The sequence below is a fragment of the Poecile atricapillus genome, chromosome 21 (assembly GCF_030490865.1).
Source record: "Poecile atricapillus isolate bPoeAtr1 chromosome 21, bPoeAtr1.hap1, whole genome shotgun sequence".
NCBI lineage: Eukaryota > Metazoa > Chordata > Aves > Passeriformes > Paridae > Poecile > Poecile atricapillus.
In genome coordinates, this window is record NC_081269.1 from 6,283,141 (window position 1) to 6,309,768 (window position 26,628).

Here is a 26,628-nt window from a genome sequence, read left to right on the forward strand (position 1 = left end):
GGGGTGTGTCCCACTGGAAGAAGAGGTTTGGAGAAGCCACCTTTTAACAGCCAGAACCAGCTGCAGCTCTCCATGGGAAAGGCTCAGCCCTCAGGCACCTGCAGTGCCTTTTTGGGACAGTCAGAGGTGGATGAGAGATCCCTGAGCAGAGTTCTTGCTGAGCCTTGACCACAAGGTGCAGAGCTCATGCACAGAGAGTTTGTGCTGGTTGTAACTCCTGGGAGAGCTGGGGCACTGGTTTGTATCATCTGTCACACACATCATTTTGTCACTGCTCAAATGCCAAGGAAGGTGCCTTGTTTTACTTCTGGGAAGGCTCAGCACTGCTCCAAAGCTGGGACTTCCCAAGGGAGTGGGGACTGATTATGACTGCACTTTCCAAGGATGTGCCCCCATCACCTCCCCCCTGACAGCCCCACACTGTTGGTCACAGGGGGCTGTGGGTGTCCCCTCTCTGGGGCTGGAGGTCAGAGCAGCTCTGGGCCCCCCATGCTTTACCCCCTGCTTTACATGGACAGCAGCAGGAGAGCTGCAGTATCTCCCACACCAAAACGACACTAAAGACAAACCCCCCTTCCTGCCATCCCAATCACTGCTCCCACCCAGACATCCCAGCCCTGAAAAGGTTGAAATTATTTTTAATTTTAAAAACAACTGGGGTTTAATGGAAGTGACAGCCAGGGGTTACTGTTGATCTCCACAGGAGAAAACGCCTCAGGTGTTCCCAGTGAGCCCTCAGAGCTCGAGTTTGCTCCGACTTTTCCAGGTTGGGACGGGCGGGATGTCGGCAGCGCAGCGGAAGCTGAGGTTGTCAGAGGCAGAGTCTGGTGTGTTCCCCATCCTCACAGGGTAAAAAACACCCAAAAATTAAGGATCCATCCTAGTTAATCCTAATCCCTAATATGTTACAACACTCAGAACCCTAATGAGTTGCTTACAACCCTAATGTGACCTGCTAGAACAGCCTAGAAACATCTTCCACTTCCCCTGAATAACTTAGAGAAAAGCATTTAATTATTAATACCCGCTGGAAAACACATGATTTGAGAAGTATTTAGGAATGGATTTATAGCAGGGGTGTTTTTAGCTGTATTTGTATTGTGCTCTGCCAACTGCTTCTCAAAAAAATTGTTTAAGAACAAAAAAATAATCTTTTGAAATAAAACCAACCCAGAGAAAATCCTTGTGCAGCAGCACCTGGGCTTTAGCCAGACCTACCTGGTGGTGACACGAGCTCTGTGGTTTGCAGAGCCATCTGCAGTGTCAATCCATGAGGCCCCTCTCAGCACCTGCATGTTCTGAGCTCTGGATGCCCTTCCTGGAGCCAGGAATTCTGATGCTGTCCATTCCCAGGTGTTTCCCAGTAGGTCATAGAGCCCTGAGAGGGTTTTGTGACAGAATTAAGAGAGCAGGTGTGCAAGAGCTGAAAATTTGGTGTATGGAAAGGGGCACAACACTCAAAGCATCATTCAAATTCCTCACTGAAAAGATTCCTCACTGCATTTCAAACTTCAATGTGTCATCATTTCCCATGTGCATGAGGACATGGCAGCCAGACAATATCCTTGGAATTTTTGTTACATCCCACCGAGTGGCAAAATATCCCAGTTTTAATTGAAAGGAGGTGGTTTGGTGCCTAAAGTGCAGCAGGTGCACCTCAGCCAACTCCAGCACCAACCATCGATGCTTTTCCTGGGCTCACTTACTCTACTCCAGATCCCACACATCTGAAACCCTGCCCAGCTCCAGGATTTGATAATTAACATTAATTTAGGAAGCAGATGCCATCCCCAAAGCAGGCTGAGGGTGCTCTGTACCGTAGCTGTTCTGGGCAGGGAAGGCTGTCACCGGGGAGACGCCGTGGTAGCCGTCCTCAGCCGTGTCCCCCTGAGGGAAGTCACCCTGGGGGAACAGAGATCACTCCCAGCAAACATCCCACCCAGAAACAACCCCAAATCCTGCTCTCCACGGGGCTGTGCCACACTTCAAGTAGGCAAATGACTCTCTGGGGTGAATTTATGCTGGTCAAGAGAGATCAACCACCTGAAGTTGTCCCAAGTTTCCTCTTCAAACAAATCTATGCAGGAATTTTTAGAAGCAGTAAAATCTTGGTTTGCCAAGGAAGATGGGCTGAGCCTGACAAAAACACTCTGGGGGTGTTTTTACAACCCCCCGGAGCTCCATTTCAGTAGCCACAGTGTTTCCCAGGACACATTCACTCAGTGGCTGAGTGAGGCCCCACCCTGAGGAGAGCCCAGCATGGATGGGATGATTTTTAGGATCTTACCTGCCACAGGTTTGTACGGTTTGGCTGGAATTTGTTTCCCCAGGGATACATCCTTTCTGCCAGGGAGGAAAAGACACTTGTTAGCCCTGGGTCACTCCAACCAGGCTTTTAGGATTGTCCTTTTCTGCTCAGCTTGAGATACTGAGGTTTTATTAAATTACTCTATTAATTATTATTACACTCTCAGGCCAAAAGAGGTGGTTCAAACCCCACCAGATTAACATCTGAAAATATCCCTGGACGGAGGTTAGCTGTGGTGGAACTAACAGCACGCCATGCCTGGTTTGGGAAAGCTCAGAGTTTGTGCTACGTACGCTCCAGTCCTCCCCTGGCAGCAAATTCCCACTCCTCCTCCGACGGGAGCCGCTTCCCTTTCCAGGCACAGAAGGCCTGAGCATCGTTCCAGCTCACGTGCAGCACTGGGTAATCCAGCCTGTCCTTTATGCTGGAGCCAGGGCCTGAGGGCTGGGAGAGATTGAAGCAGATTTGGATTAATTTTATACAATTTTCATTACAAAGGGGATAAGGGTGGAAGAGATGAAAGGATGGGAAATGTTTTTTCACCTATTTTTGGTCAATAAGGTTCAGCACACACACACAACACACGAGCTCCCAGCATGGGGAGGATTTTTCCACACCAGGGTTTTACCACACCAGGGTTTTACTCACCTGTCTCCAAAATGCCTTCTCAATGGGCAGCCACCACGGGGCTGACTGGGGAAAGAAATGACACCAGATTAAAGGTGAACTCCTGACACCTGGACTGGTGACACCATCCCATAGCAGGGTGTGTTAGTCTGGGAAATGCTGCAGTTTGAGCTGGGTTATCACAGACATTTGGATGCTGCTTTCCCACAGAGCAGAGGCATCTGCTTTTAAAAGTGAAAACAGATCAAGAGGCTCATGCTGTTCAGTTTTCCTATTTTAAAGTTGGATTACTGAAGTACTTTGAAAAACATTTTACTTCCAGCTCCCAGGAGTCCAGACTGACAGCTCACAGAGCATGGAAACAGAGGAGCACACAAATCAATCCCAGCTCAATCCTGCTGAGGTTCAAAAGCAAAACAACCCCAGACTAAAGAACAACCTCTGAGAACAGCCAGGCTCTGCAAAGAGGCAGCTGCTCCTCAGTGGAAAAGCAACACCAAACTTATTATAGGATTCAGATTTACCTCCAGTTTTTGGGTGACTTTTTTTTTCAGCTCTTCAGGTACGAAATCCTCAAAGACAAAGCTCCAGCCAAATGCTTCTGCTTCTGTTTTGTATTTCTTTTCTCTAACAAACTCCCTGGCATAAATACAATATGCTCTGGGTAAGAGTTCTTTAAGCTCTGCCTTACAAATCTGCTCGTGCAATGAGTTCAGAGCAAGGCAAAAGGTACAAAACTTACAGACCCCCCCCAGCTCCAGATGGTTTGATTTAGATTTAACAGATAAAACAGTCCAGTGTGCATCTTTGCACAGATTTGATATTTTTTATATTACCTGTTAGGTAAACTCAGCTTGCACTCTCAGGTTTCTATAATTGCAGAGAGAAAAAAATCCTTTAAAAGCCAATAAAACCTGTGGCTGCTGTTGGTGGAAGGGGAGAAGAAGAGAGGAAGAAAAGTGGAAGAAGAGAGGGGAAGAATAGGGAGAACAAAGGGGAAAGGAGGAGGAGAAGTCACCATCCCTGGATGTGTTTAAAAAAAGACTGGATGTGGCACTTGGTGCCATGGTTTAGTGGAGGTGTTAGAGCATGGGTTGGACACAATGATCTTGAAGATGTCTTCCAACCTGGTGATTCTGAGTGTGAAAAAGAGAGGAAGAAGAGAGGAGGAGGAGGAGAAAAAAAGGAGAAGCAGGAAAAGGAGAAGACTAGAAAGAGAAGAAAAAAAGAGGAAAGAAGGAGGGGGAAAAGGACAAAAAAAATGAAATAAAATATGTTTGCAAGCTACATTGCCAAGATGGTTCAGATTGCACCTGTGGGAGTGATTTACTATTGTCACACACATTTTTTTTCCAATGAGCATCCAAGCATTGGCTTTCAGGAAGCAGCCCCAGAACAGCTGGCACCACAGCTGCCCCTGTCCCCTGCCCACAGCCGCCTGAGGCTCGGCGGGCTCACCTGAAGTCCCTGTTTGTCACCGGGTGTTTGTCGAGAGCAAACGGCTTCACTGTCACCTCCCTGACCGGCCCCTCCTCGCCGCTCCTCTGCGGGGAGCTGGATCCCATCTGGAAGCGGCCTCCGGGCAGCTGCACCATGCTCCCATCCTCTCCGAGCGCTGCAAAGGGAGAAATTCAGTACAAGTTTCATTTTTAAACATCAGCGAGGCGCAGCTACTGACGGGATATCCCTGCGTGTGCTGCAAGGGGTGACAGCGCCTGGTGTGTGTAGGGCTCCAAGCATTCCAAATCGCATTTTCGGGAAGGGGGATGGACTGGGGGGGCTCTCACCGCGCTGAGCCCCCAGCAGCCCGCAGCACAGCAGCACCAGCCCCGCCGCCCTGCCCATCCCGGAGCCGCGGGCCCGACCCGGAGCTGCTGCGGGCTCGGGAAGCGCTTCCGGGGCAGCCGCTCCGCAGGGAAAGGGGATTTGTGTCACTGCCCGGCTGCACACGGGGTTAGAGCTGCCTCGCACCGTGCTTTCCCCACAAAGGGTTTTTTTATTGGTGTTTGGGGGAGTTTTGGTTTGTTTTTTTCTTTTTTAATGTTTCGTTATGGTCGTTGAGCATCGCGTGTGACAGGGGAAGGAGATTGCTCTTAACACAAATCATTCCAGAGGGCAGGAACCTGTTCCCCTGCCACAAACCCACAGAAAGCTCTGCCTAGACCTGCTCTGGCACTCGTTGTCCATAAATGCTTTAATGTAGAAGCACCAGTGTTAAAAATGCCCCCCTAAGACAGCTTCTTCACCCCCCTTCAAACCATTCTGCACTGAACTCAATTCACAAGCAAGTACAAAACTATTTAAGTGATTGCCTTAATCCAACTTTTTTATTTTTTAATTTACTGAACAAATTCCACACCTGATCCCACCCTCTTCCCAGAGTATCTCTTGAGCAGTAATTTCACAAAATCACCCTAAGAAGGACTCAGGAATGCAGCCCCCCACTGCAGAATGTTCTGGAGGGCTTGAAGGGTGAAAAACAGACAGCCAAAGCACAGAACAGAACAGTTTATTGGGCAAAAATGGAAAGCAACTGCAGCCACACAGTTCAGTGAAATAAAAAATAAGTAACTCCGTTTTAGAGCCAAATCTTTGATTAAGTTGCTGAGATTTAGGGTGGCCCTGTTACCAAAGGGGCTGCCCCTCACGGCAGAGTGACTTCTGGTGCTGGGACACCCACCACAGCCAAGGACAGAGCCCTGGGGTGGATTCCTTGGAGAATTTCCACAGGGAGCAGCCCCAGCTCAGCCCTTCAGGGAGGACATCCCAGCTCTCATGATTTCATCCACCAGAAGAATGTTACTGGCAATCACCGTGCTGGAAACAGGGAAACAGCAAAGAAATATTGTTACAATTGCCAAAGAGCTTCATTTTTGCGTTTCTAGCCACGTTCCTGTACATGGGATCTCCAGTTCTACATCACTTAATCACTCACAGAGTAATGTTAGAAGTTAAATACTGCCAACCTTACCATGAATGAAGCAGCTGCTTTTTGACATTGTAATTATCCCAGATTCCAGCTGCTGCAGCCACCATTGGCTCCCCTGCAACAGAAGTGAGGCAGCCTTTAAACAGCCAGTTCACACAGAGACTTTCTGCTGGCTGACATCTGATACAACTCACTGCATCCAGCCCTGTGCTAAAACCCTCAAATCAGAACACACTCAACTACAGCAGCCTGACTGCCAAGGCTTCTGTGCAGCTCTTTATGAATAAAGGTAAAACTTCCTGCATTCAGAGCACTCTGTTCTTCAGAGCTGAGCCAGGTTCTTACTGGAGCATCACCCTGTGGCTGAAGAGTCCTTACCAGTGTTGAGATCAACCCCAGTGAGCTGCCCCGACTCCATGTGCTCTGTCTGGACCTTCACCAGCGTCTCCTGGGGGTCGTATCCCGAGTTCTGAGCAAGCACCTGGCACAGAACAGAGGGACTGGCTTCATTTTGCTGATTACAGAGCCCTCCAGCAGAAAAATCAGGGAGTCTGTGTGTGCTCTAAAGCCACTTTATCACCCATGAACTCCTTTTACCTTAGGAATGATGAGCAGAGCATCAGCAAAAGCCTGAACTCCGAGCTGGGCTCTTCCTTTCACGTTGGGTTTGTGTTTCACAAGAGCATTGGCTACTGCCACCTCCAGTGCCCCTGCTCCTGGCACCACACATCCTGCAAGGGAAAAACACCTGTTCCAGTTTAAACAGCTCATTTTTAGTGCAGTTTGATCTCTTCCCTCCATATCCTGCACCTGAACAGGTGAATACTTAACATGAGTATCAACCACAGAACTAAAAATCACCTCACACTGAGCTCAGGCTTGGATTGGAGCAGGAACCAAGGGAGCTGAAACAGAATTCCCTAACTTTGAGATGAGTTTCCACAGGTCCTGTGGATTAACAGGGAGGGGACTCACCATCCTCAATGGCATTTTTCACTGCCCGCAGCCCGTCCCTCACTGCATCCTTGATCTGGGTGAGCGTGTGCTTGTTGGGGCCCCTGATGAGCAGGGTCACCGAGCGGGGGTTCTCACACTTCTCAATGAAGGTGTATTTCTCCTCTCCCTGTGGAAAATGGGGTCATGTTTGCCTGTCAGCCTCTTGCTTCAGCAATGTGTACACAAATTAATAAACTGGATGCTTTCAGGCTCAGTTCTGCACTGACAGCACTTCAAGAAATGATGAGAAGCAGCAGAACTTTATTTCAATTTTCTCGGTCTCTGACAGGAGCAAACATCCAGGCAGATGTTCACATGCAAGTGGATTTTAAGTATTTTATTTCAATACTCCAGCTTTACTCTTCAAACACTCACCAGGGTGTACTCATAGATAAGCCCTGCGTGTCCCAGGCAGTCAGGAGTGAGATCCTCCACAGAATTCATGGCAGTGCCACCACAGGCCAGGGTCAGTCTGACAGAGAACAGGCACAGCTCAGCTTTGTGTTCAATAAAACCCAAAGTCACTGATAATAGGTGCAATATTTCAGCATGCAGAGCCTAGGCTTGGAACAGTGTGGTTTTGTTCATGGAAGAGCTCTTAAAAAAACTAACTTGTAGAATTAAGACTCCTCTGTTGAAGTGGAATTTTAATCAAGTCTTTGAACATTGATTTAAGTCAGACTTGACTCAGTGTCTCACTTTGGAAGAGCAGGTTATTGTACTCTCTCCTCTCCCCAAAACTGACCTTTCCATGTTCCTCCTTTTAGCTCTCCTCAAAGCAACTATTCCTTCTTTGGCAAGGGCATCCAAGGAAAACGGGTCAATTCCCTGGAAACAGAAAGTGATCATCAGCATAAGGACAAAGCTGAAAACACCTTCTCTCACTCTGACACTAATAAATTCTTCTTCAAGGCTCAAAGATCTCAGGTAGGAACTGTACATTATATTCAGAAGTATAAGCCTAAATTTAGGTAATTCTGTACCAGGTGAGTCACACAAGGAAGTCAGCACTTCAAATAATCTTTAGTTATTCTCTTCATCTCACCTTCTGGTTGATCACAACGAATCCTTTGTCTGAGTCGCCACAGACTTTTTTTTTCAATTCTATGATTTTTTTGACTCTGTCTTCAATGAACTTCCTTTCTGCTTTCACCAACTTCTCCCTCTCCTCAGCACTTTTGTAGAAGAATCCAGAGCTCACCTCTCTGAAGGGGAGAAAGACCCACAGAAAAGGGGTGAGAAAACTTCCTCTCTGCAGTAGAAATAAACTTGAGCATAAAGAATGGGCCTTTCAGTAACATTCTAAAGAATTCAACCCAATTCTAAAGAAATCAACCCAAACCAAACCAGTCCTCCCAACCCACACTGCTGTTCCTGCTTTCTAGTTCAGAGCTTTTCCACTTCAAAAAATAAGGCAGACACTCGAAGCTGAGAAAACTCTGAAGTGTATTAATGTGTTTGCTCTAGGATATCGAATTATGCCCAAAAAAGGAAGGACTTTCAACCTTCCTGTGATTACACAACAAAATAAAGTGAAGCTCTGCCTCTCAGAGATTTTTTCATGCACTGCCTTTCCCAAAAGGGCTGCAGAAGGGACATCACCTTTCAGCTTCACAGCCTTGGTTGGTATTTAAGCACACTTTAAATAAAAGTCCTTGGGACATGAGCATTTGCTGTGTACTCACGTTTTCTCATACTCCAGAGACACATTGCAGGTAAGAACAAAAGCATCTTCCACTCTTTTCTTCATGTCAGGGTGGCGAGCTCCATGATCCAGAACCAGCCCCCTGATCAGCCTGCAGGATTAAAAACCACTCTGGCTGTCAATGGACACAAATCCAGGATTTCATGGAGAGAATGGAACTGGTCCAACCCAAACTGCCTGGGCACTCGTGCTGGCAGTGAACATGGATGATGTGTTCCCCTTCCAAGGGCATGCCCCTTCCCATAAAAAAGCACACCAGGCACAGTGGAAAAAAGGAATTTGCTCTGGCATGGTGTCTGACTGCATCAGCTACTGAGGAAAGCTAGTGCAGAATTCATCCATGCACTGAGGGAAACAGAAATCCTATGGAATATCCAATCCCAGTTTCCATTTATCAAGTGCTGCTTTGTATTTAACAGATGCCAACCTAAAGCATCATCAAGCCACAGACACTAAGAAAAAAGAGTATTTATCCAACACCATTAAGCCAGTGTTGTTCTTTACTATTTGATAAATTTATCAAGGAATTAAGTCCAGTGACTAAGAACCTTCTGGCAAGATATTTTTGGCTGAAATCTGTATTTCAACTTTTCCAGTGGGAGCTTTAGGACACCGTAAAGAGAAACCAAAACCCCTCAGGGCCCCATTAAACTGAATCTCAAGAACGCTCCTGACTTACGTTGTGTCTGTTTCTGATTTGTGCTTCATCTCCATGATTTCCACCATGTACAGGTCAATGGGCTCACCTGGTTTTCTGACCGTCAGGACAGAATCTACCACAGCCTGCAACACAGGGGAGGAAAACATCAATCTTGCAAAGTGCAAGCTCACATCTTTCACACTTCAAATTATCATCCCAGCACGTTCATAAGCTGGATCTCTTCACACAAAGAGGCACAGGGGACAGGGACACTCACCTCTGTCAGGATGTCAGCAAGCTCAGCGTGAACTTTAGTCCGGAGGGATGTCCTGGCAACATCGATGAGGGTCTCCCTGTCCATCTCCTTGGACACTTTGACCTGCTCCAAAACCTCAAGTGCTTTTTCCTTGGCAATCTCAAACCCTTCTGCTACTATTCTAGGGTGCAAACCCTAAGGCAAGGGAAGAGAAACCATTGGACAATGGAAGACAAAATGGTCCTTTTTCCACAAACAGAACCAGTTTTTTCAACATTCCATGGAATAGCAAAACACAGGGAGTATGCTACACAAGCCAGGTGTTCTGTCCTTCTGAATACATATAAAAGGAATGCAAATCCTTCCAATGCAGAGGAAAAGTACAGATTAATTTAGCACAGAACTGAAACCAAGGGAACTACAAAGCACACTTGGGTGTTCGCTGTGCAATATCCATGTTTACCTGCCCTCAGGGAGGAGCTCCTTTTTAACACTGGAAGTGTTTTGACTCACGCAAAACAAAGTAACAGCAGGTATCACACAAAACCTTAAAGGCTACAGTATCCACAATAAGTCAGTTTGATTCTGAACAAGTTTTAAGTCCTCTCTTCTAGCTTTTCCCCCTTTTAACAACTTCTCAGTTTAAGCAGAACAATGTATTTATGTTCCACTCCCATTAAACATTTTTTTAAAAAAAAACACTGAGGGGTCTCAGTGATGGTTTTAACTTGCCCACCTACAAATCAAACACTTCATACATACCTCAGAAATATAAAGATCTGCTTGCTTTAGGAGCTCTCCAATGATGAGGACATTCGAGGTGGTGCCATCTCCAGTGATGTCATCTTGTGCTGTTGCTACTTTTGCTATCAAGGAGGCTGTGGGGTGTTGGATTTGCTAGACAAAAATAAGAAGCTGAACAGTTAAGTTTCATTGCAGTGGTTCAGCAAACAAAAATCTGATATCGTCTAAGAAAGAATTGAAGGTGATGTTCTAATGGTTTACCTTAATTGGTTTGCTACTCCTTTGGCTGGTTATTTTATTAATTCTTATGGTACCGTTTTTATTTTTAACATTATTTTTGTTAAAAATACAGTATTACCTTAACCTGCACTTACTTCTTTACCCTCCTCCCAAGGGACATTTTGCTTTCAATAGGTAAGGGTGGGTGGGGCAGCGGGGGACGCGATTCCCCCTTACCCAAAAGGCGCTCGTCCCTCCCTAAATCCCCTTGCGAGGACCGGGCCCAGCTCACCATTTCCTGCAGCAGCACGTTGCCATCTTTGGTCAGTTTGATGTCTCCAGACCCCGACACGAGCCTGCGGGCGGCACGGGCCGGGTGAGCAGCGCCCCGGCCCCAACACACGTGTGAGGCCGCGGGCCCGCCCGGCTCCTTCTCCATTCATCCATCCATCCACCCCCGGCCCCGAAACACGCGCGGGGCCGCGCCGCTCCCTCCCCATCCCTCCGCCACTCACCCCGCCCGCCTCCGCCTTTGTTCCCCTCCCCACATCCCGGCCCTCCGCCGCTTCCCCTCACGCCTCCCCTCAGCCGCGCTCCCCCCAACCCCACCCGCGGCGAGAGGCGCGGGTGCTCCCTCACATCTTCATGGTGCCCTTCGGCCCGAGGTTGGTTCTCAGCACGTCCTGCAGCCCGCGGGCCGCGCTGATGTTGACGGCCAGCGCGGCCTGGGCACGGGCCACCTCGGCCTTGGGGTTGAGCGCCTTCACCGCCATGACTGCGCTCCGCTCTGCGCCGCGCCGGGCGGGGCAGCATGGCCCCGCCTCCCGCCCGCCCCTTCTAGAACACTCCGGGCTCACCCATTGGTTCCCCGGCGCGGTGCCGCATTTTTATTGGCTAGAATACCTGTCGCTCATCTCGTGTGCTCCCGCCGCTGAGGCGTTCCGGCTTCTCATTGGTTCGATGGAGCGCCAGCCGTGCTTTCATTGGCTGCGGCGCCTGTCGCTCTGCTCAGTCCCGCCCCCGCCCCGCCGCTGAGGGGCGGGCATGGCGCCGCCCTCAGACCGGGCTGTGCGGGGGTGTGGAGAGGGTGCGGGAAGGGATGGTCCGTGCTTAATCCGCCCTCTCATGTCACGGACACCTCCAGCAGCTCCGCAGAACCTTGAGAATAAATAATTAAACCCCGTGATTTCACATTAGACCGATAGAATTAATAGTTAAGTAGACTGGATTAATAATCAATGGTTCTTGGTTAAATTCGGGGTTGAGGTTAATCAAAACTCGTCTTCTTATAACACACAAGCTGATGTTTAGGGCACCGGGGTTTCCATAGTCTTCAGTGCACCCCGTCTACCCGGGGCTTTCCTGGGCTGAATCCCTCCCAGAAGTTCTGAGGGTAGGGATGGTCCATCCCAAGGTCACGCAGAGGTTTCGTGTAGAATAAAACCAGAAATATTGTCAAGACATTCTTGATGTGTGCTGAAACGTTTGTTCTACGTGGCCTGTCAGGGCTCACTCCTGGAAACAGTTAAATACTCGTGTCTTTGGACTCTGAAACAGAGGGATGAGTGAGTTTCCCTGGAGAGGAGCTTGAGAAGAAGCTCCTGCCACGGTCCCTCACATCCCTGCGGGCACTGATTGCACCAGGTTTGGATCCCAAATTGCTCCATCTGGGCTTGTGCCCTCAAACACCCACTGGAGCACACAGCAACACCAGCTGTGACACAACCCTCTTCTTATTTCAGGTGTTGCATGAGGCAGGTCCCAGCCCTAGAGTAATCCCCAGGCAGTTCCCAGTGTTCTGCAGCCCAGCTGCTCCAGAGGGTGCTGACCACAGGGACAACTGAGGCCAGGACTTTGTCAGTATTTGGTACAGGGAAGGCAGAGACCCTCCCTCAGCACTCACCCACCAGGCATAAAGGTGCCCAGAGAAGCTGGCAAGGCCAGGATGGATGGGATTTGGAACAACCTGGAGTAGTGGAAAGTGTTCCTGCCCATGGCAGGGGGCTGAAACAAGATGCTCTTTAAGTTCTCTTCCAGTCAAAACCTATGAATTCTATGAAACCTTTCCATCCCACTTTTTGCAGCAGGCAGCTCTGAATGCAGCCCTGGATTGCTTCAGCAATGCAACGAGCTGGACGTATTTCCACACCACCTCCAGGAGCAGTCTGAGCCTGCTGTAGGGTCCAGTTCTGCTGTGCAGGAGTTTTGGGGGAGCTTGGTGAGAAAAGTCAGTGTCAAGTGTCAGGGCAGCCTGGCTGGTTTGGCTGCAGGCTGTGGCACCTGCTTTGGATGAGGATCTCAGGTTTCTGGGCAAAATGCCATGCTGTGCATGAGAGGAGGACACCCACATGTGGCCTGTCTGTCTCCCTGGAAGGGACAGCTGCTGATATCCTTGAGATTCTGTTTTTTTTAATGTTTTAGGTGGTGTTTGGACATCCTACAAGTTTGGAGCCCTTTTGTTTAGCTGAGCAGTGTCTTGTGAAATATTTTGATGCTGACTCTGGTTGAGTGGCTGGGCCTTCTCCTCTTTGATTGCAATCATTAGGAATAAACATTAAAAATTGCAACATGCAGGGAATCACACTTGCCATTTCAATATTGGCTCTGAAACTCTGTTAAAATGTTGTCTGCACTTTGTTGGGATGCTGAAACCGTAACAAAACAAAACACCAAACCTGACTCAAGAGGCTGCTGTGCAAATATCTGAGATGCAATGTCCAGTTAGAACACCTGGATCCCCAGCTCTGCCCTGGATTCTGGAACTCCCAGGTCAAATATTTTCTTGCTCTTGCTTCTCTGTTTTCTTTTTTTTTTTGCCTGTTCCTTTCAGGGCTGTTCTCAGCAGAGGGCAGCCTTATCAAACCCATCCTAGCAGGCTTGTTGTATTTCATGTTTTCCTTGCTGATACCTATGGAAAGGCAGGAATTGCCCATCCTAAAACACCTGTGCTGTGTGGGGCTGGCAGTGATGTGGGTCAGGTTCAGGTTTGTGGGGAGCAATTATTTCTGCAGGCAAATAAAGGGAAAATTTAGTTTTGAGGTGGTTTTTCAGGAGAAGAGGGAGAAAATAAAAAAAGAAAAAGCTGTTTTCAAAGACATCCTAATCCTTCATGCAGGTGGTTTCTGCTTTTTTTTTGTACAAGTGGAGAGGTTCTGTAGTGATGTACAAGTGTTGGGTGCTGTGTTTGTATCAAGTTTGTACTTTCACTCCTGAGCATCCTCCTACAGCTCCCAGGCAGAGTTCTGTTTCTCTCTCTGTTTCTTTGCTGGCTCACATTCCTCAGGATAGTTGTTTTATGTTATAGTAACATTTCTCACGAGCATCTACACATTAAATTCCCATTTTGCAGCATTTTTCAGCTATCAAGACAAGCTTTTCTTCCTGTTTTCAGTCTTAGCTGTAGAAATGTTCTGTGTATTTGTTTTTTATGTGTAATAAAAATAAAGGGCAAATGCTTACCAGACTTAAATTGCCCTATGGATTCAATAGATTACACCAGGTTAGAATCAAAATATTTAACTAAATTAAAGCCAACATGTCCATTAAACTAAGCCAAATAAAGGCAATATCCTTCATGAAATATTCAGCAGCAATTCTCTTAGTCAAGCCAGGCGCTGCTTATCTTGGCAAAAACCCCTCTGAGATTCTCAGTAAAAGCCATTTTCTTTCATCTTTATCAAGATGGGTTTTCCTTTAACCTTATTCACAGAAATGATTTCTAAATCTGCTTTAAACAACATCCTGTCCTGCCACGATAAAGCTGACAAACAGCAGCAGGCTGCTGATCCCTGGCACCAGTTTGACAGCACAGGGGCTTGGTCCCATCTTCTCCTGACTCAAGAAGTTACTGGAAGATGATCCTGTCAACATTTGCTCGTGTACTGGGAAATTCTGAAAACACATAAAGGGAGGAGGGGCACAAAAGGCGATCAGTTTTAATTAATAAATGGAATTTTGAGGGGTGACACTGCCAGGATGGCAGAAGAGGTCATGCCCAGAGTGCGACTGGAGCATCCAGCGGTGCAGAACAGACGGGCAGCAGTCACAGGACTCCTGGCACAAGTGAACAAAAGCAGCTAAATCAGCTAAATCAGCTTTTCTTGACCTTGAACCAAACAACTTCTGGGCTGGCACTCTTCCATTTTCCAACCCACGGCAGTGTGCGAGGGAAGCTCTTCCGTGGGATGCCAAAACACAAGCACGGGCAGCTTTGGCAATTTTTCCACAGCTTTTGACAGCACTGCATTTAGGGAAGCAACCCAGAGCTTTTTCCCATGTCTTTTCCCTTTGCTGCCGAGCTTTTGCCGGCTTTGGATGTGATTTGTGTGTGTAACTTCGCTCAGGGATGCACTGTCAGCTTAAGCCAAGAGGAGATTTTGCAGTCTTAAATACCTGTAGTCAGGTGGGCTTGGTCTCTTTTTCCAGGCAGCAGCTGACAGAACGAGAGGACACAGCTTCACATTGTGCCAAGGGAAATCTAGGATGGATGTTAGGGAAAAGTTTTTTATTAAAAGAGCAATAAAATGCTGGATGTGTTTAAAAAAACACCTGGATGTTTTTTAAAAAAGATTGGATGTGGCTCTCGGTGCCATGGTTTAGTTGAGGCGGTGTTAGGACATGGGTTGGACTCCAAGATCTTACAGGTCTCTTCCCACCTAGTGATTCTGTGATCTGAGCTCACAAATCCTCTCTTCTCCCCCGAAAACAGCGTCCCTGCCTCGCCTCTGATTTCTGCCAGGAGAAGCTGCCGATGGTCGCTGCTCATCGGAGCCTTCCCCGAGCTGCCGGTGCCCAGGGAGGGCAGAGCGAGCTCCTCCCCTGCGGAGGTCACACCTCTGCTGCCTCCGCTGCCCTGCTCCGCTCCATGTGTGCCGGAGCCTCAAACAAACCCCCCGGCCTGCCTGACTCAGCGCTTTATCAGGCCCGGAGAGGCAAAATGCGGCTCTCGTCCAGCTCAGCCCGTGCGTGGGGCTTGTGTCGCTGAAGGGCTCGGCTGATCCCTCCCTGTCTGGCGCAGCCGGGAGGCTCCCAGCGGCAGCAGCAGCCACGGCCGGTTCAGTCCTGTAAGTCACCGGCACCGGGATTTTCTCGCAGGTCGGAAGGAGCTGGCGTTTGGCTCGCAGATCCGTGACACCGGGGGGTTTTTCCAGCAGGGAAAATGAGGAGGATCTTGTGCCTGTGCTGCCCGACAGCGGCGTGGTGCCTGTTTTATAACAGCGGTGTGAATGAATGATGCAATCGGGCACGGGGGGAGCAGCAGCATTTTGGCAGGACAGGCGAGAGGGGATTGGAGAGTTGGGAGGTGGATGTCAACATCCAACAGGTTCCATGTGCCCTTTTTCACCTGCTTTTCACGAGGTGCTTAAATGAGTTCGCTGTGAGGCACTGCTGTGCAGATAATCGTGTGGAGCTGCGAGCAGCTCATCTCTTGACTTGCAGGCAGCTTTGTGCCTCTGCCTTTACAAGCTGAGCAGGAGGTTAAAGAAAAATCTCAAATGAAATAGAAAACCCAGGAGGTTTAACAAAAACCTAAAAAGAAAAAAGAAGGAAACCCAGGAGATTAAGGACTGAATCTTCCTATTCTCATCCTGCAAACCACAGAAAGTTATGGGTGGATGGGTTGAACTTCTAAAACTTATATAAAACACAAACACAATTTGCTTAAATATAACTAATCTGCTTAAATGTATCAGCTTTCCCCTAAAGCTTTCAAAACGTTGCTAATTCTGAGGATGAAAGCTCAGCACAGAAAAGCTCTGTCACTGTATTATTCCCATTTTACAGACACAGGACTGGAAACAATGAGGATTAAGTGGTTTGTTTAAACTCATACCAAGGAAACACTCCTGGGAATGTTCTTAGAAGCTGTAGGAGGAAAAGGTCCTGAAAAAACTTTCAAGAACTATTTTCTCCAAATCCTTTGCTCTGAGCAGCAGTTTCCCTTCAAGGCAAAATAAACAGTTTAATATGGTTGAACTTCTGTTAGTGTTCAGTACAATGTTAAATGGGGAAGCGAATCAGAAATTGTTTGCAAACAAGGATATTCCTGAGTGCTGGGTAATATTCCATTAAGATTCACTTAATCTTCATTTTTAACAGCAATAAATGTGATCATCATGCAAAGTAGCAGCGTGGCAGCACTTCTGAAAGCTGAAATATGACAACAAGGGAGGTCTAGTCACAATGAAGGGTTTGAGAACTCATCAAAACCTTGCAGCCTCAGAACACCTGCAGTTCTGAGCACCACTTACTGCTTCTGTTTGCATTACATGTGGATACAGAGGATGGTGCAGTTTTTCCCAGTGAGGCAAGTGCCCTTCTTTGAAGGGACAGCAAACAGAGAGGATTTCAGTTGTTTTCCTTTCCCATGTGCTCTTACATAATTCCCCTGTTTGTGACTCCACCCTGTCTATTATGAAAGAGAATTATTTCTTGTGAAAATGTCTTCTTTATTTATTTTTTTTTTTTCAGAACAGCCTAATGAAACACTTCATAGTCTGGAGGCAAGGAGATCTCACAGGAATTCCACTTTTCCCTTGTGATTTCCTTTTTTCTCCATCTTTATCTCAAGTTTCACCCTACCTCTCTCTCTGTCACTCTTTTGTCTTCTTTAGTCACTTCTTTATTCTTCTCTTCCCCATATTCTTCTTTCCAGCTTTTCCCCATGATATTTTATATCAGACCTGTTGAAACGTTTGCTGCTTGCATGTTTTTCAGGGTAGGAATTGATTACCTATCTGAAATTTAGTGGTAGGATGATCAGAGACTCATTATCAGTGTTTTTCATATGGAAACAGAACCCATTATTTGTGGGAATTTCTTTTTTCTTCCCATCTCATCAAAATTTTACATTTTTAAGCAATCAGATGTATTTTATCTGCATTTTAGAATAATTAATCTCTGCCACTTACACAGGCCTGGACCACAATGGAATACAAAATTGTTTTTACCTGACTGCAGCTGAGATTTGTCCATAGGAGGGTTTTACACAACTTCAATTCTTTTTGCTCTGATACTGATGACTTTTTGCAATTCTTCCCTTCCAATTTGTCATTTTTAGACAACATAAACCACAGTTTGAAACTATTTTCAAAGAGTTCTTGCCTGCAATAAAGAGAGGACAGGCTTAATTCCAGCTATGACTCCGCAATAATTCTTTATTTGTCCATCAAAGTGCAAACTCCACCACAGCTTTCATGTCATCATTGTAAGGCCCATGCAGCAGGGAAAGGAACACGGGAAATGTGGCTTTCAGAGAGAAGGAAATGTGAACATTTCATCATTCCTGCTCCCAGCATGCATTCACAGAGATAACATTTTTCCGGGACAGGTGAAAGCCGCGTATCCGGGCTGAAATTCCCGGCTGTCAGCGAGCAGTCACGTCACGGAGCAGTGTCCCCACACGGTGTGGCACTGTTCAGTGCAGCCCTGACGCCAATGTCACACCTGACCCAGGATCATGGCCCTGCTGCTTGGAAAACTGGCACATTTCACTGCAAACACAAACACAGCGCTCTGCAGTCCAGGCAGAGTCAAGGCTAAAGCAAAGTAAACGTGGAATTTACGTGTCACCTGCCCAGCCAGTGCCAAGCCTGACCTCAGAACTGGCCTCTGTCCCACCAAGCCTTACCTCAGAGCTGGGCTCTGGCACAGGGAAGTTTTGATGTCCATGGCCACTTTTGTTTTCTATGCTGTGCTGATGGCTTATAACTATTTTTCTTACATGTTCAATGCAGTCTTTGTAGAAGAAGATAAACCCCCACATGTCCTGCAGCAAATAATGCTTTAGTCATGATGCTAAGGCTAGGCTGGAGTTTGATGGTGTGTCCATGCACCAAGGGCAGAGTTCTGCAGACTGCAGCTCAGAGGGGCTCTGTAAAAACCCTTTTCTGGGATATCCCCTCTAGTGCCACCCTCAAAGGTAGCAGAATAAACCCCACAAAAAAATCCTTTCTGAGAGCTGCCTGTGCCTCTCATGTCACTTGTTGTCTCTCCTTTGCTTGTTGACATCTCCAGAATCTCTTGTGCAGATACAGCTCCTGGCTGTCCACAACAGGTTTCACCACTCAGGCTGGGTGGTTTCCTTCAGACAGATTTCCACCTTCCAGTGATAGACTGGACCATTCTCTTTTATTCTGTGCACAAGAGCAGATAAGAGAGGTGTACTCTACATTTGTAATGATGATGGGAATTTCTCATAAAGCCTTTTGTATCCTGATATTCACCGCATCCTGGGAAGAAACCCAAAGGTTCTTGTTCCTGCTTTGACCATTAGTGAGAGGAAAACAAAAGATGAAAGGTTATAAAGACATTCATAACTCTTAGGAATGTGCTGTTTGATGATGTTTTTCCCTTATCCCAGGAAAAGAACACGCAACCCAGATCAATCATACAAGATATGTTCCGAGAGATGTCTGAGGGATTGGAAGAAACAAAAACTTCTACAAAAATCTGAGAAGTGAGATAAATAGGAAGGTGTTGTTTGTGTCTAAATTATAGATTAGTAGATAGTAAAACCCACAGTGAATTAATTCCCCTATGAAAGGATGAAGCACAAGGTGGGTGGGGATGAGTGAGAGATACTCAACTCCTTAAGCTTCTGATCTGCAGAAGTGTTCAATAGATTGAAGTGGACAGACCTAAAAGGGTAGAAAATAAACATTTGTCAGGGACTGTTATGGAAAATATGATGTCTTGATGGGTTGAGTGAAGTTCTCAAAGGCCAAGGGTTTGATGGATGCATAAAAAGCTAATCCCCAATGTTAATGGTCCGATCTTTTATTAACGAGGATGTAGAAAAGGATCTAAACCTTCCCTATTCAGGAACAACCACTCGTTGACAGGTTTAGGAGAGTTTGCAATCAATCCTTAGGGCCTGGGTGTCATGCAGCAACACTTGTTTGTGTTGTCATCTCTTGTGACACCCCAGCCTGGGAGAGATGAGCAATCAAGACCCCCCTGAGACGAACCAGAGCCCTGCAATCCCACACAGCACTTGGCAGCCTGGTGCCTCAGCCAATGCCAAGGATTACAACCTTGAACCCACGAACATCAATGGGCTGAGGCAGCAGGGAGCAAATCAGCAGCAGCCCAGGGCTCCACAGCCCACCTGGAGCACGGGGTGACCATCAGTAGGCAGCAACAGGCGGGAGCAAATCAGCAGCTGAGCCAGACCTCCACCGCCATTCCGGCCAGGATAAAAGCCGTGAGCACACTGTGCTCGGCCCTTCTCGCACGCACCAGAGCAGCAGCACCAATGGCTCAGGAAACAGTGCACTACTCTCACTCAGAGAAAGACTTCATCTTGTCCCCTCACAGTAAGAAGGCTCCCAAAAGGATGGCGTCCCTGATGGAGCTGAAGGAGATCTTCCGCAGCGCCGACGCCGTGTGCTTCGACGTGGACAGCACCGTCATCAGGGAGGAGGGCATCGACGAGCTCGCCAAGTTCTGTGGGGTTGGGGATGCTGTGGCAGAGATGTACGTATGGCTGGGGAACTCACACAGAGCCAGGCAAAACTAGCCAGGGATGGGGTTAGTCTGTGATCAGGAATTTATCCTTTACAGTCATTTGACTGTAGATTATTGCAGTTTATAAAGGGGTTGGGGTAATGAGTGGAGTTAATGCAGGATGAAGTAACTTGGTTTGGGAATTGTGAGGCCACCCAACAAAACTATCCTGGCATAAATTCTCTAATGGTAATTTTGATAGACTAAGAGCAGCTTTCATCAATTAACTTGGCTAAGCACAAGCACAGCACCAAACCCTGCTGTGAACGAGGAAACCTTACCATGAGGTGGAGGACAGGGGACAGCGCTCCCAACCCATCGCTGAGGCTGAGCCTGGGAAAAGCACAAGCTGAAGCTGTTAGCAAAAGCTTTGTTAGATTAGCTCAGGAATACAGTCCCAGAATGGCATCACAGAGGGCATGGAGCCATCTTCCTTTGCTCCACTTTTCTCCCATCCTGGAGATCTCCTAGCAGTGGACACCACCAATCTTTGGATTCAGTGTAACCTCTCTTACCTGGTTCTGTGTCACTCCATTGCTGGGAGAAGGCTCAGCTGCTGCAGTGTCCCTGATTTGGTTTTTTGTCCCCCAGGACCCGCAGAGCCATGGGTGGCACTGTGACATTCAAGGCAGCTCTCACAGCACGGTTAGGTCTCATCCGGCCCTCCTATGAACAAGTGCAGAAATTAATATCTGACAACCCACCTCAGCTAACTCCAGGAATAAGGTAAGAAGAATTGAATTTTTTTTTAAGTATTCAGGAAGCAGATGGAATAAATAAACCAAACTCTGTGTCATCAGTGATGCTGGAAGGCCACAGAGCTGGTTTGTGTTGCCTTCCTGCTCCATCTCCATGCTGGGTGTTTACAGAGCTTGGATCAGGAGCCTGACTCCATGGCAAGTGCTTAAGCATCCATGGAAAAAGAAAAGACTCTTAGATATTAGATGGCATCTTGGCTGCCAAGCCCAAACCCTGGCTTGAGGATTAAATGGGAATGGGAAAGAATCTGCTCAACCACTGGTTTTTCAGGGGCGATGGGACTGGGAGGAGATTCAAAAGCTCCCTAAATTTATTTAATTCTATAATTCTATAAATAAATAAATTTATTTATATCTATTCTGTAACCCTGTTCCCTCTCTCTGACTCCTCAGTGCAGTCACACCCCTGTCTCAGTTTAGGGGATCCATTGCTCAGAGCTACCCATTCTGAAGTCCCTAAAAACATTAAAATACTCATTAAGCAAACACATATAAATAGGTGTATTCATGTGTCCTGAGGTTTGGAATGAACATGAACTATTTAAACTGAAAAGCTCTGGGGATTTTTTCCCTATTTAAATTTGTATTGAAAATAATTTCTTTACTACAAAATCGGACCATAGCTTCAAGTGTAAAATATTTTTAGCTTATAAAAGGAGTTTTAGATGATCCTGTGCTTGTATTTTATCTTTTTTCTGTAGAAGACAGCTAGAGGTTAACTACAGAGAGAACATAGTTTCCTTGTTCAGTGATTTTCACGTGATTTTCCTTTTCAGTCCTTCCCTTTCTTCCTCCTTTTCAGTCCTTCCTTTTCTTCCTCCTTTTCTCTGTCCTGCTTTAAGCCTCTGCTTTGCTTTTCAGTCTTTAGTGTTTCTGCTGTTCCTGCTACCCCTTCCCCTGCTCCCCTTGCTGCAGGTTGGTCTTCCTGCCTCCAAAGCCAAATCCCTGAAACTTTTCACTGCCTTCAGGACTGGGGTCACACACTTCATCTTTGGATTCCTTTTCTGTAGCTGGTGTCCTCTTCTAAAGATGGCATCAATGTCCAGCATCTGGTGAACCAACTCCAAGATGGAAAACATTTGCACTTGGCACTTTTCAGCCCACTTGGCATCTTGGAGCAGTGGTTTTATCTCATTCCCTGCTTTTTGCTGCATTCCAGATTCATTTTCTTGCTGTTGTTTTCACTCCAGAAAAAAATTTGAACACGATCTGCTCTCACTTGTTCAAGGGAACTATTGTGAAAGTAGAAAGAAAACAGTTTTATGGAGTGCTTGTTGTTGAGGAATGAAATAATGGTTTTGTCCAGCTCTTTCCAGCCAGGTGTGTGCACAAAGGGAAACAGGGAAAAGCTTTGGGCAGCAGAGATGGATGGAGCTGGAAAGCAGCACACACCCAAATGAGGCTGGAATAGCACCAAGCTGGTTTAGGAAGGATTCATTTGACCTTTGTGCTGTCTCTTCTCAGGGAGCTGGTGAGCAGACTCCACCAACGAGGGGTTCAGGTGTTCTTGGTCTCCGGGGGGTTTCAGAGCATTGTGGAACACGTGGCCTTGCAGCTGAACATTCCCACAGCAAACGTCTTTGCCAACAGGCTCAAGTTTTACTTCAACGGTGAGAGCCCCCTCAAATCTCCCTTCTCTGCTCATTAATGGCACTTTTCTGATCCAGCTGGGAGATACTGGGCTGCAGCCACTGTCCTGTTACCAATCCACCTAACTCCATGGAGGAAAATTACAAAACCTTACCAAAACCCAGCTCAGCGTAAGAAACAGAGCTGCTGTTACTTTTTAATTGCAAGCTGTGCCAAAGGTAAAACTTGTCACAGCTGCTGAGAGCAGAGTTTGGTTTTCTGCTGCTCCTTCAAGTGAAAGAGCTCCTTACCTGAGCTGCTCTCACAAACCTCCCTTTCAGTGGCTTTGGGGCCAGCAGCAGAGCTGCTCTGGATTTTAAGCCAGAGTCCCCCAGCAGAGGTTTAAGAGCTAAGAGTAAGTACTGAGAGGTCTAAGAGCTGTAGGTACTGAGTTACTCAGGGTTTCCTACACTGCATCATCCTGGGTGCTGCCTTTGGGATGTTCACACCACAGCTGCTGGGAATGGATTGGCAGCACTGCCCACACAGGTCTCTGTTTTTCTCTGAAAATCCCCTCACTGAAGACTTGGCTGAAACCCCAGTCTTAAACTTACCTTGGAATTATTTGGGATGCTGATGCTGGGAGTTTTACAGGACTGCATGCAGTGAAGTCAAGACCACAGGCAGAGGTGTTCCTTCATTTACAAGAAAATACCTGTATTTCCAACTTGTCCTTCCACTGTTTTCTAGGAGAATATGCAGGATTTGATGAAACACAACCAACAGCTGAATCAGGGGGCAAAGGGAAGGTTATCACTCATCTCAAAGAACAGTTCCATTTCAAGAAAGTGGTTATGATTGGAGATGGAGCTACAGATATGGAAGCCTGCCCCCCTGGAGTGAGTATTACAGAAATCCTGAATTCCTTCTGAGCAAATCCTTGGGGGGAAAAAGAAGAGCGAGGTTTGGATTCTTTAATAAAAAAATTACCAGAAAGACAACTTTTATAAATGGTCATGTCCCAGGGAGAGATTTTAATTCCATCTCCCCTTCAGCTCCTTTCCCCACACAAAAGTCCCCCAATACCCCAAAGGAGCTCAGGATTTGTTTAATGCTTCCCACCTCAAGGAAAAAAAACAAAAAAAATCCCACTGCAGTGGAAATTTTAAACCCTGCACTTTCACTGCAGGGGGTTTTGTGAGATGTAGAAATGATGATTGCTCTGGTTAATGATTGAGGACAGGGTTAAAGTTTGCTTTTGGTATCTCTCAGATGAGGTAAACAGAGGTAAGATAAACAGGAGAGGGGTAATTGTGGGATGCTCATGCATGAGCCAATGTTTACTTGCTCTTGAATTGCATCACATTTACATCAGATTCTCAGTAAAATCTCACATCTGGACAATCTGGAAGCTACAAGGCACTGAGAAAAACCCCCAACAACCAAAATGCTGCAGAATTAATTGTTAATAAACCTGAAAAATGAACATGCGAAGGAAACAGGGCAGGGAGGAATACCGTGATTTTCATATCCAGTCTTGAAAGCAAACTTAATTACTGAGAACTCCATTCCTTCCAGGCAATAATCCATGTGCCCATTCCTTGTGTTTTTCCAGGATTGCTTCATTGGATTTGGAGGCAACGTAGTCAGAAAGCAAGTAAAGGAGAAAGCAAAATGGTACATCACCCACTTTGACGAATTGCTAAAGGAGCTGGAAGAGCGATAAATCCTCGTGTAAAATAATCTATTTAACACCTGTAAATCCATTATACAATGCCATTAAACATTTATTTGTTTGCAAACTCGTGGGCTGGAGCTTTTAATGATGCTGGGAATTGGGGACCTTCCACTCTGGCTCGTGTGGCAAATGGCACCGTTCTACTTAAATAGGTTGTAATGAAAGTGGGTAAGATTTTTTATAAAGCTTTGCTATGGTGGAAGAAATAAATTGATTATTTACTTCCCAAGTGAAGACCAAACAGAGAAAATAAGAAGTTAAAAATACCTTAAGGGATTATCTCCAGGTCAATATTGCACATCTGCTCTTTCATCAGTAATGCCTCTACTTATTTTGAGTGACAGAAAAAGAACAGGGCCACAAACAAGAACTTTGCCTAATAAATAATAATAATAGTAATAATAATAGTAATAATAACAATAACAATAACAGTAACAATAACAACAATAATAATAGTAATGTAATTCAGGCTACAGTTTGGCAGGTACCTTTCACTGCACAGAATCTCAGCAGCAGGTAATCAGTGAACAGGTAGAAAACATCAGTAAATATCTCTGAGTTCATTAAAATTATGGCTACAGAGAACCCGAGGTGTCATCTGTTACTCAACATCAGTTACTCAACCTGTCTGAGGCAGGAGCTGCATGGAAATCTGAGACAGATCCAACGTTCATCCCTGGCCAAGAAACATTTTCTGCTGAGGGATAGAGTGGTTCCCATCCTTCATCAAAATACCCCAATCAAACTCCAAACTGTTGATTTTGGAAAGTGGTCCCAATGTTTGTGGAATTGTTTTGTGCATTTACCAACCCACCCCCATCAGCTGGAATGGGATGGGAGCAAATTCAGCAACCTTTAAAGGAAATTCTGGGAAACTTCAGTCCCTTCCTCTGCCTCCAACATGGATTAACCCCCCTGAACCATGCCAGAGTTAAGCCTGACCTGTTCTAAGAACTCTGAGCTCCAGCTGATGGATCCTGTTTTTTTAAGGAGTCTCTTTAGTGTCTGATCCAAGAGAACACACTGGGTAAATGCTGACAAATCTCCTGAGTGTGTTTTTTGGTTTTTTTGTGGGACTTTTCTTTCCCTGACTTGTAAGAATCTCACCTGTGAGGATGTGAAAAGCTTTACCAATGTTAAAATACATCATGCCTGCCCTTCCTTCAATCCCCACAACACACAGGAGGAAGATGGGTAAATATGACATGGTTTAGTATAAAAAAATTGAGTATCTGCAGAGGTTTTTATCTTCTAAGTGCTTACAAAGAGCCCCAGTACTTTTCCAGAAACTGAAGCCTGGCAATTCTCTTTCACCCCACCCCATATTTCTGGATGGAACAGAAACAAGTGATGTCCCTCCCCTCTAAAACTTCACATTGTCTCATAATAATCACCAATTTTCACAACTAGCACTGGATTTCCTCAAATTGTGATGATTAAACCAAGGTGCCACGAGACAGCTGCTGTCCAATAAAGCACCACCAGAATTAAAGCAAATTCTGGTTCTGTTGATTCTGTGACATCACTGAGGAGGGGATGGGGGACAGAGGAGTTAACACAGCCCAGAGTGAGCTGTGCAGCCCTCAAATGTTTTTGGCTGGAAGCTACAACAGCGTTGAAATAGCAGAGAAGTAGAAGGGTTAAAAGAAAACAAATCCAGAACCAAACTTGTGATGCTTTTTGGAGCAAGGCAGACACACAAGAGCCCCGGAGGGTCTGCAGAGACTTCAGCAAACCCCACAAAAGCCAAGCAGACAATGGCTGGCAGCTCTCCCCACAACTCCTGGGAGTGTTAAAGATGGGCTCTTTGAAATTCTTCCTGAGCAAAGTCCCAGCCAGCTCCCAGGGCAGCTCCTGGACAATCCTGCTTTTGTTCAGGCAAGGCTGCACGAGCAGGGCACGTCTGAAGTGTTTCTGTTCCCGCTGTTTCCCTGTGCAATCCCACAGCTTCGAAGATAAGGAGTTTGTTTGCTGTTTTTTATGGAATTGAAAGGCCACGAAGGAAATAAATCTGACATGGAGCTGATCAGCTGGAGCTCCAGGCACTGGGACATGGCTCAGGGCTCTGCAATTCCCCCAGTGCCAACATCCCTGGGAGGGATGTTAACATTCACAGCAGGAGCTTCTGCCAGTCGGGGCACTATGGAAACGTGGGGCCATGCCAGGGATTTCACAACAGCTCTTTAGGTTGGACTGGCTTGGAAATAAAATGCCCCCCTCCCCTTCCACTGGGCAAATATTGAGGCTGACCTCTAGCCCAGGAGGATTGCTGAGCTCAGGGAGATGCTCAGCTGTTTTGTCTGTGAAATAGTGGAAAATTCCCAGCAGGGAATAAAGCAGGCTGAGGAAAGTTTTGGTGTCACAGATTTGCCCGGACAGATCCCAGCACCGAGGGGCAAAGTCTGGGGAGCAGCACAGGTCACACAGGGAGCACCTGGGCTCCAGGTGGGTCTTCTGACCACCAGCCTTCATGGAAAGCCTTTTAATGTGATTATTCAATGAGGCAGAGTTGCTTAAAATTATATATTTGCACGAGGGACAGTTCGCAGCCTTCTCCAGGACAATTAAACCTGAGTTTTAATTGTGTCATTGCAGTGGAAGAAGAGCTGAGAGCTGCCAGAGGCCCTTCCAG

General features: G+C 46.6%; 3 protein-coding genes, 1 long non-coding RNA gene and 2 other non-coding genes across 6 annotated transcripts; 1 reads left to right on the plus strand and 5 right to left on the minus strand.

Moving 5' to 3' along the window:
• Nucleotides 1–63: 63 nt before the first annotated feature.
• Nucleotides 64–4,847, minus strand: SUMF2 (sulfatase modifying factor 2). Its single transcript, XM_058854333.1, has 9 exons — nucleotides 4,723–4,847; nucleotides 4,394–4,550; nucleotides 3,460–3,574; nucleotides 2,957–3,001; nucleotides 2,602–2,752; nucleotides 2,288–2,343; nucleotides 1,818–1,902; nucleotides 1,219–1,378; nucleotides 64–841 (listed from the first exon to the last, which is right to left on the minus strand). The coding sequence occupies exons 1-9, from the start codon at nucleotides 4,778–4,780 to the stop codon at nucleotides 736–738; spliced, it is 933 nt and encodes a 310-aa protein (XP_058710316.1). The 5' UTR covers nucleotides 4,781–4,847; the 3' UTR covers nucleotides 64–735.
• A 581-nt stretch (nucleotides 4,848–5,428) lies between these two features.
• LOC131586959 (T-complex protein 1 subunit zeta) lies at nucleotides 5,429–11,236 on the minus strand. The gene is made up of 14 exons (XM_058854330.1): nucleotides 11,064–11,236; nucleotides 10,717–10,780; nucleotides 10,224–10,358; nucleotides 9,483–9,656; nucleotides 9,245–9,348; nucleotides 8,546–8,656; nucleotides 7,906–8,065; nucleotides 7,606–7,688; nucleotides 7,236–7,332; nucleotides 6,840–6,987; nucleotides 6,462–6,595; nucleotides 6,243–6,345; nucleotides 5,907–5,979; nucleotides 5,429–5,752 (listed from the first exon to the last, which is right to left on the minus strand). Exons 1-14 carry the CDS (start codon nucleotides 11,195–11,197, stop codon nucleotides 5,680–5,682), a joined length of 1,593 nt encoding a protein of 530 aa, XP_058710313.1. The 5' UTR covers nucleotides 11,198–11,236; the 3' UTR covers nucleotides 5,429–5,679.
• On the minus strand, nucleotides 8,773–8,909 carry LOC131587203 (small nucleolar RNA SNORA15). Its single transcript, XR_009279315.1, has one exon. It is a non-coding gene; the product is annotated as a small nucleolar RNA SNORA15 (small nucleolar RNA).
• Nucleotides 9,780–9,911, minus strand: LOC131587204 (small nucleolar RNA SNORA22). The gene has a single exon (XR_009279316.1). It is a non-coding gene; the product is annotated as a small nucleolar RNA SNORA22 (small nucleolar RNA).
• Nucleotides 11,237–13,925: 2,689 nt separating the features above from the next.
• Nucleotides 13,926–15,487, minus strand: LOC131586964 (uncharacterized). The gene is made up of 3 exons (XR_009279278.1): nucleotides 15,080–15,487; nucleotides 14,817–14,901; nucleotides 13,926–14,477 (listed from the first exon to the last, which is right to left on the minus strand). It is a non-coding gene; the product is annotated as an uncharacterized LOC131586964 (long non-coding RNA).
• A 4,107-nt stretch (nucleotides 15,488–19,594) lies between these two features.
• On the plus strand, nucleotides 19,595–24,060 carry PSPH (phosphoserine phosphatase). Its single transcript, XM_058854334.1, has 5 exons — nucleotides 19,595–19,901; nucleotides 20,523–20,657; nucleotides 22,154–22,299; nucleotides 23,009–23,157; nucleotides 23,874–24,060. The coding sequence occupies exons 1-5, from the start codon at nucleotides 19,681–19,683 to the stop codon at nucleotides 23,982–23,984; spliced, it is 762 nt and encodes a 253-aa protein (XP_058710317.1). The 5' UTR covers nucleotides 19,595–19,680; the 3' UTR covers nucleotides 23,985–24,060.
• Nucleotides 24,061–26,628: the final 2,568 nt, after the last annotated feature.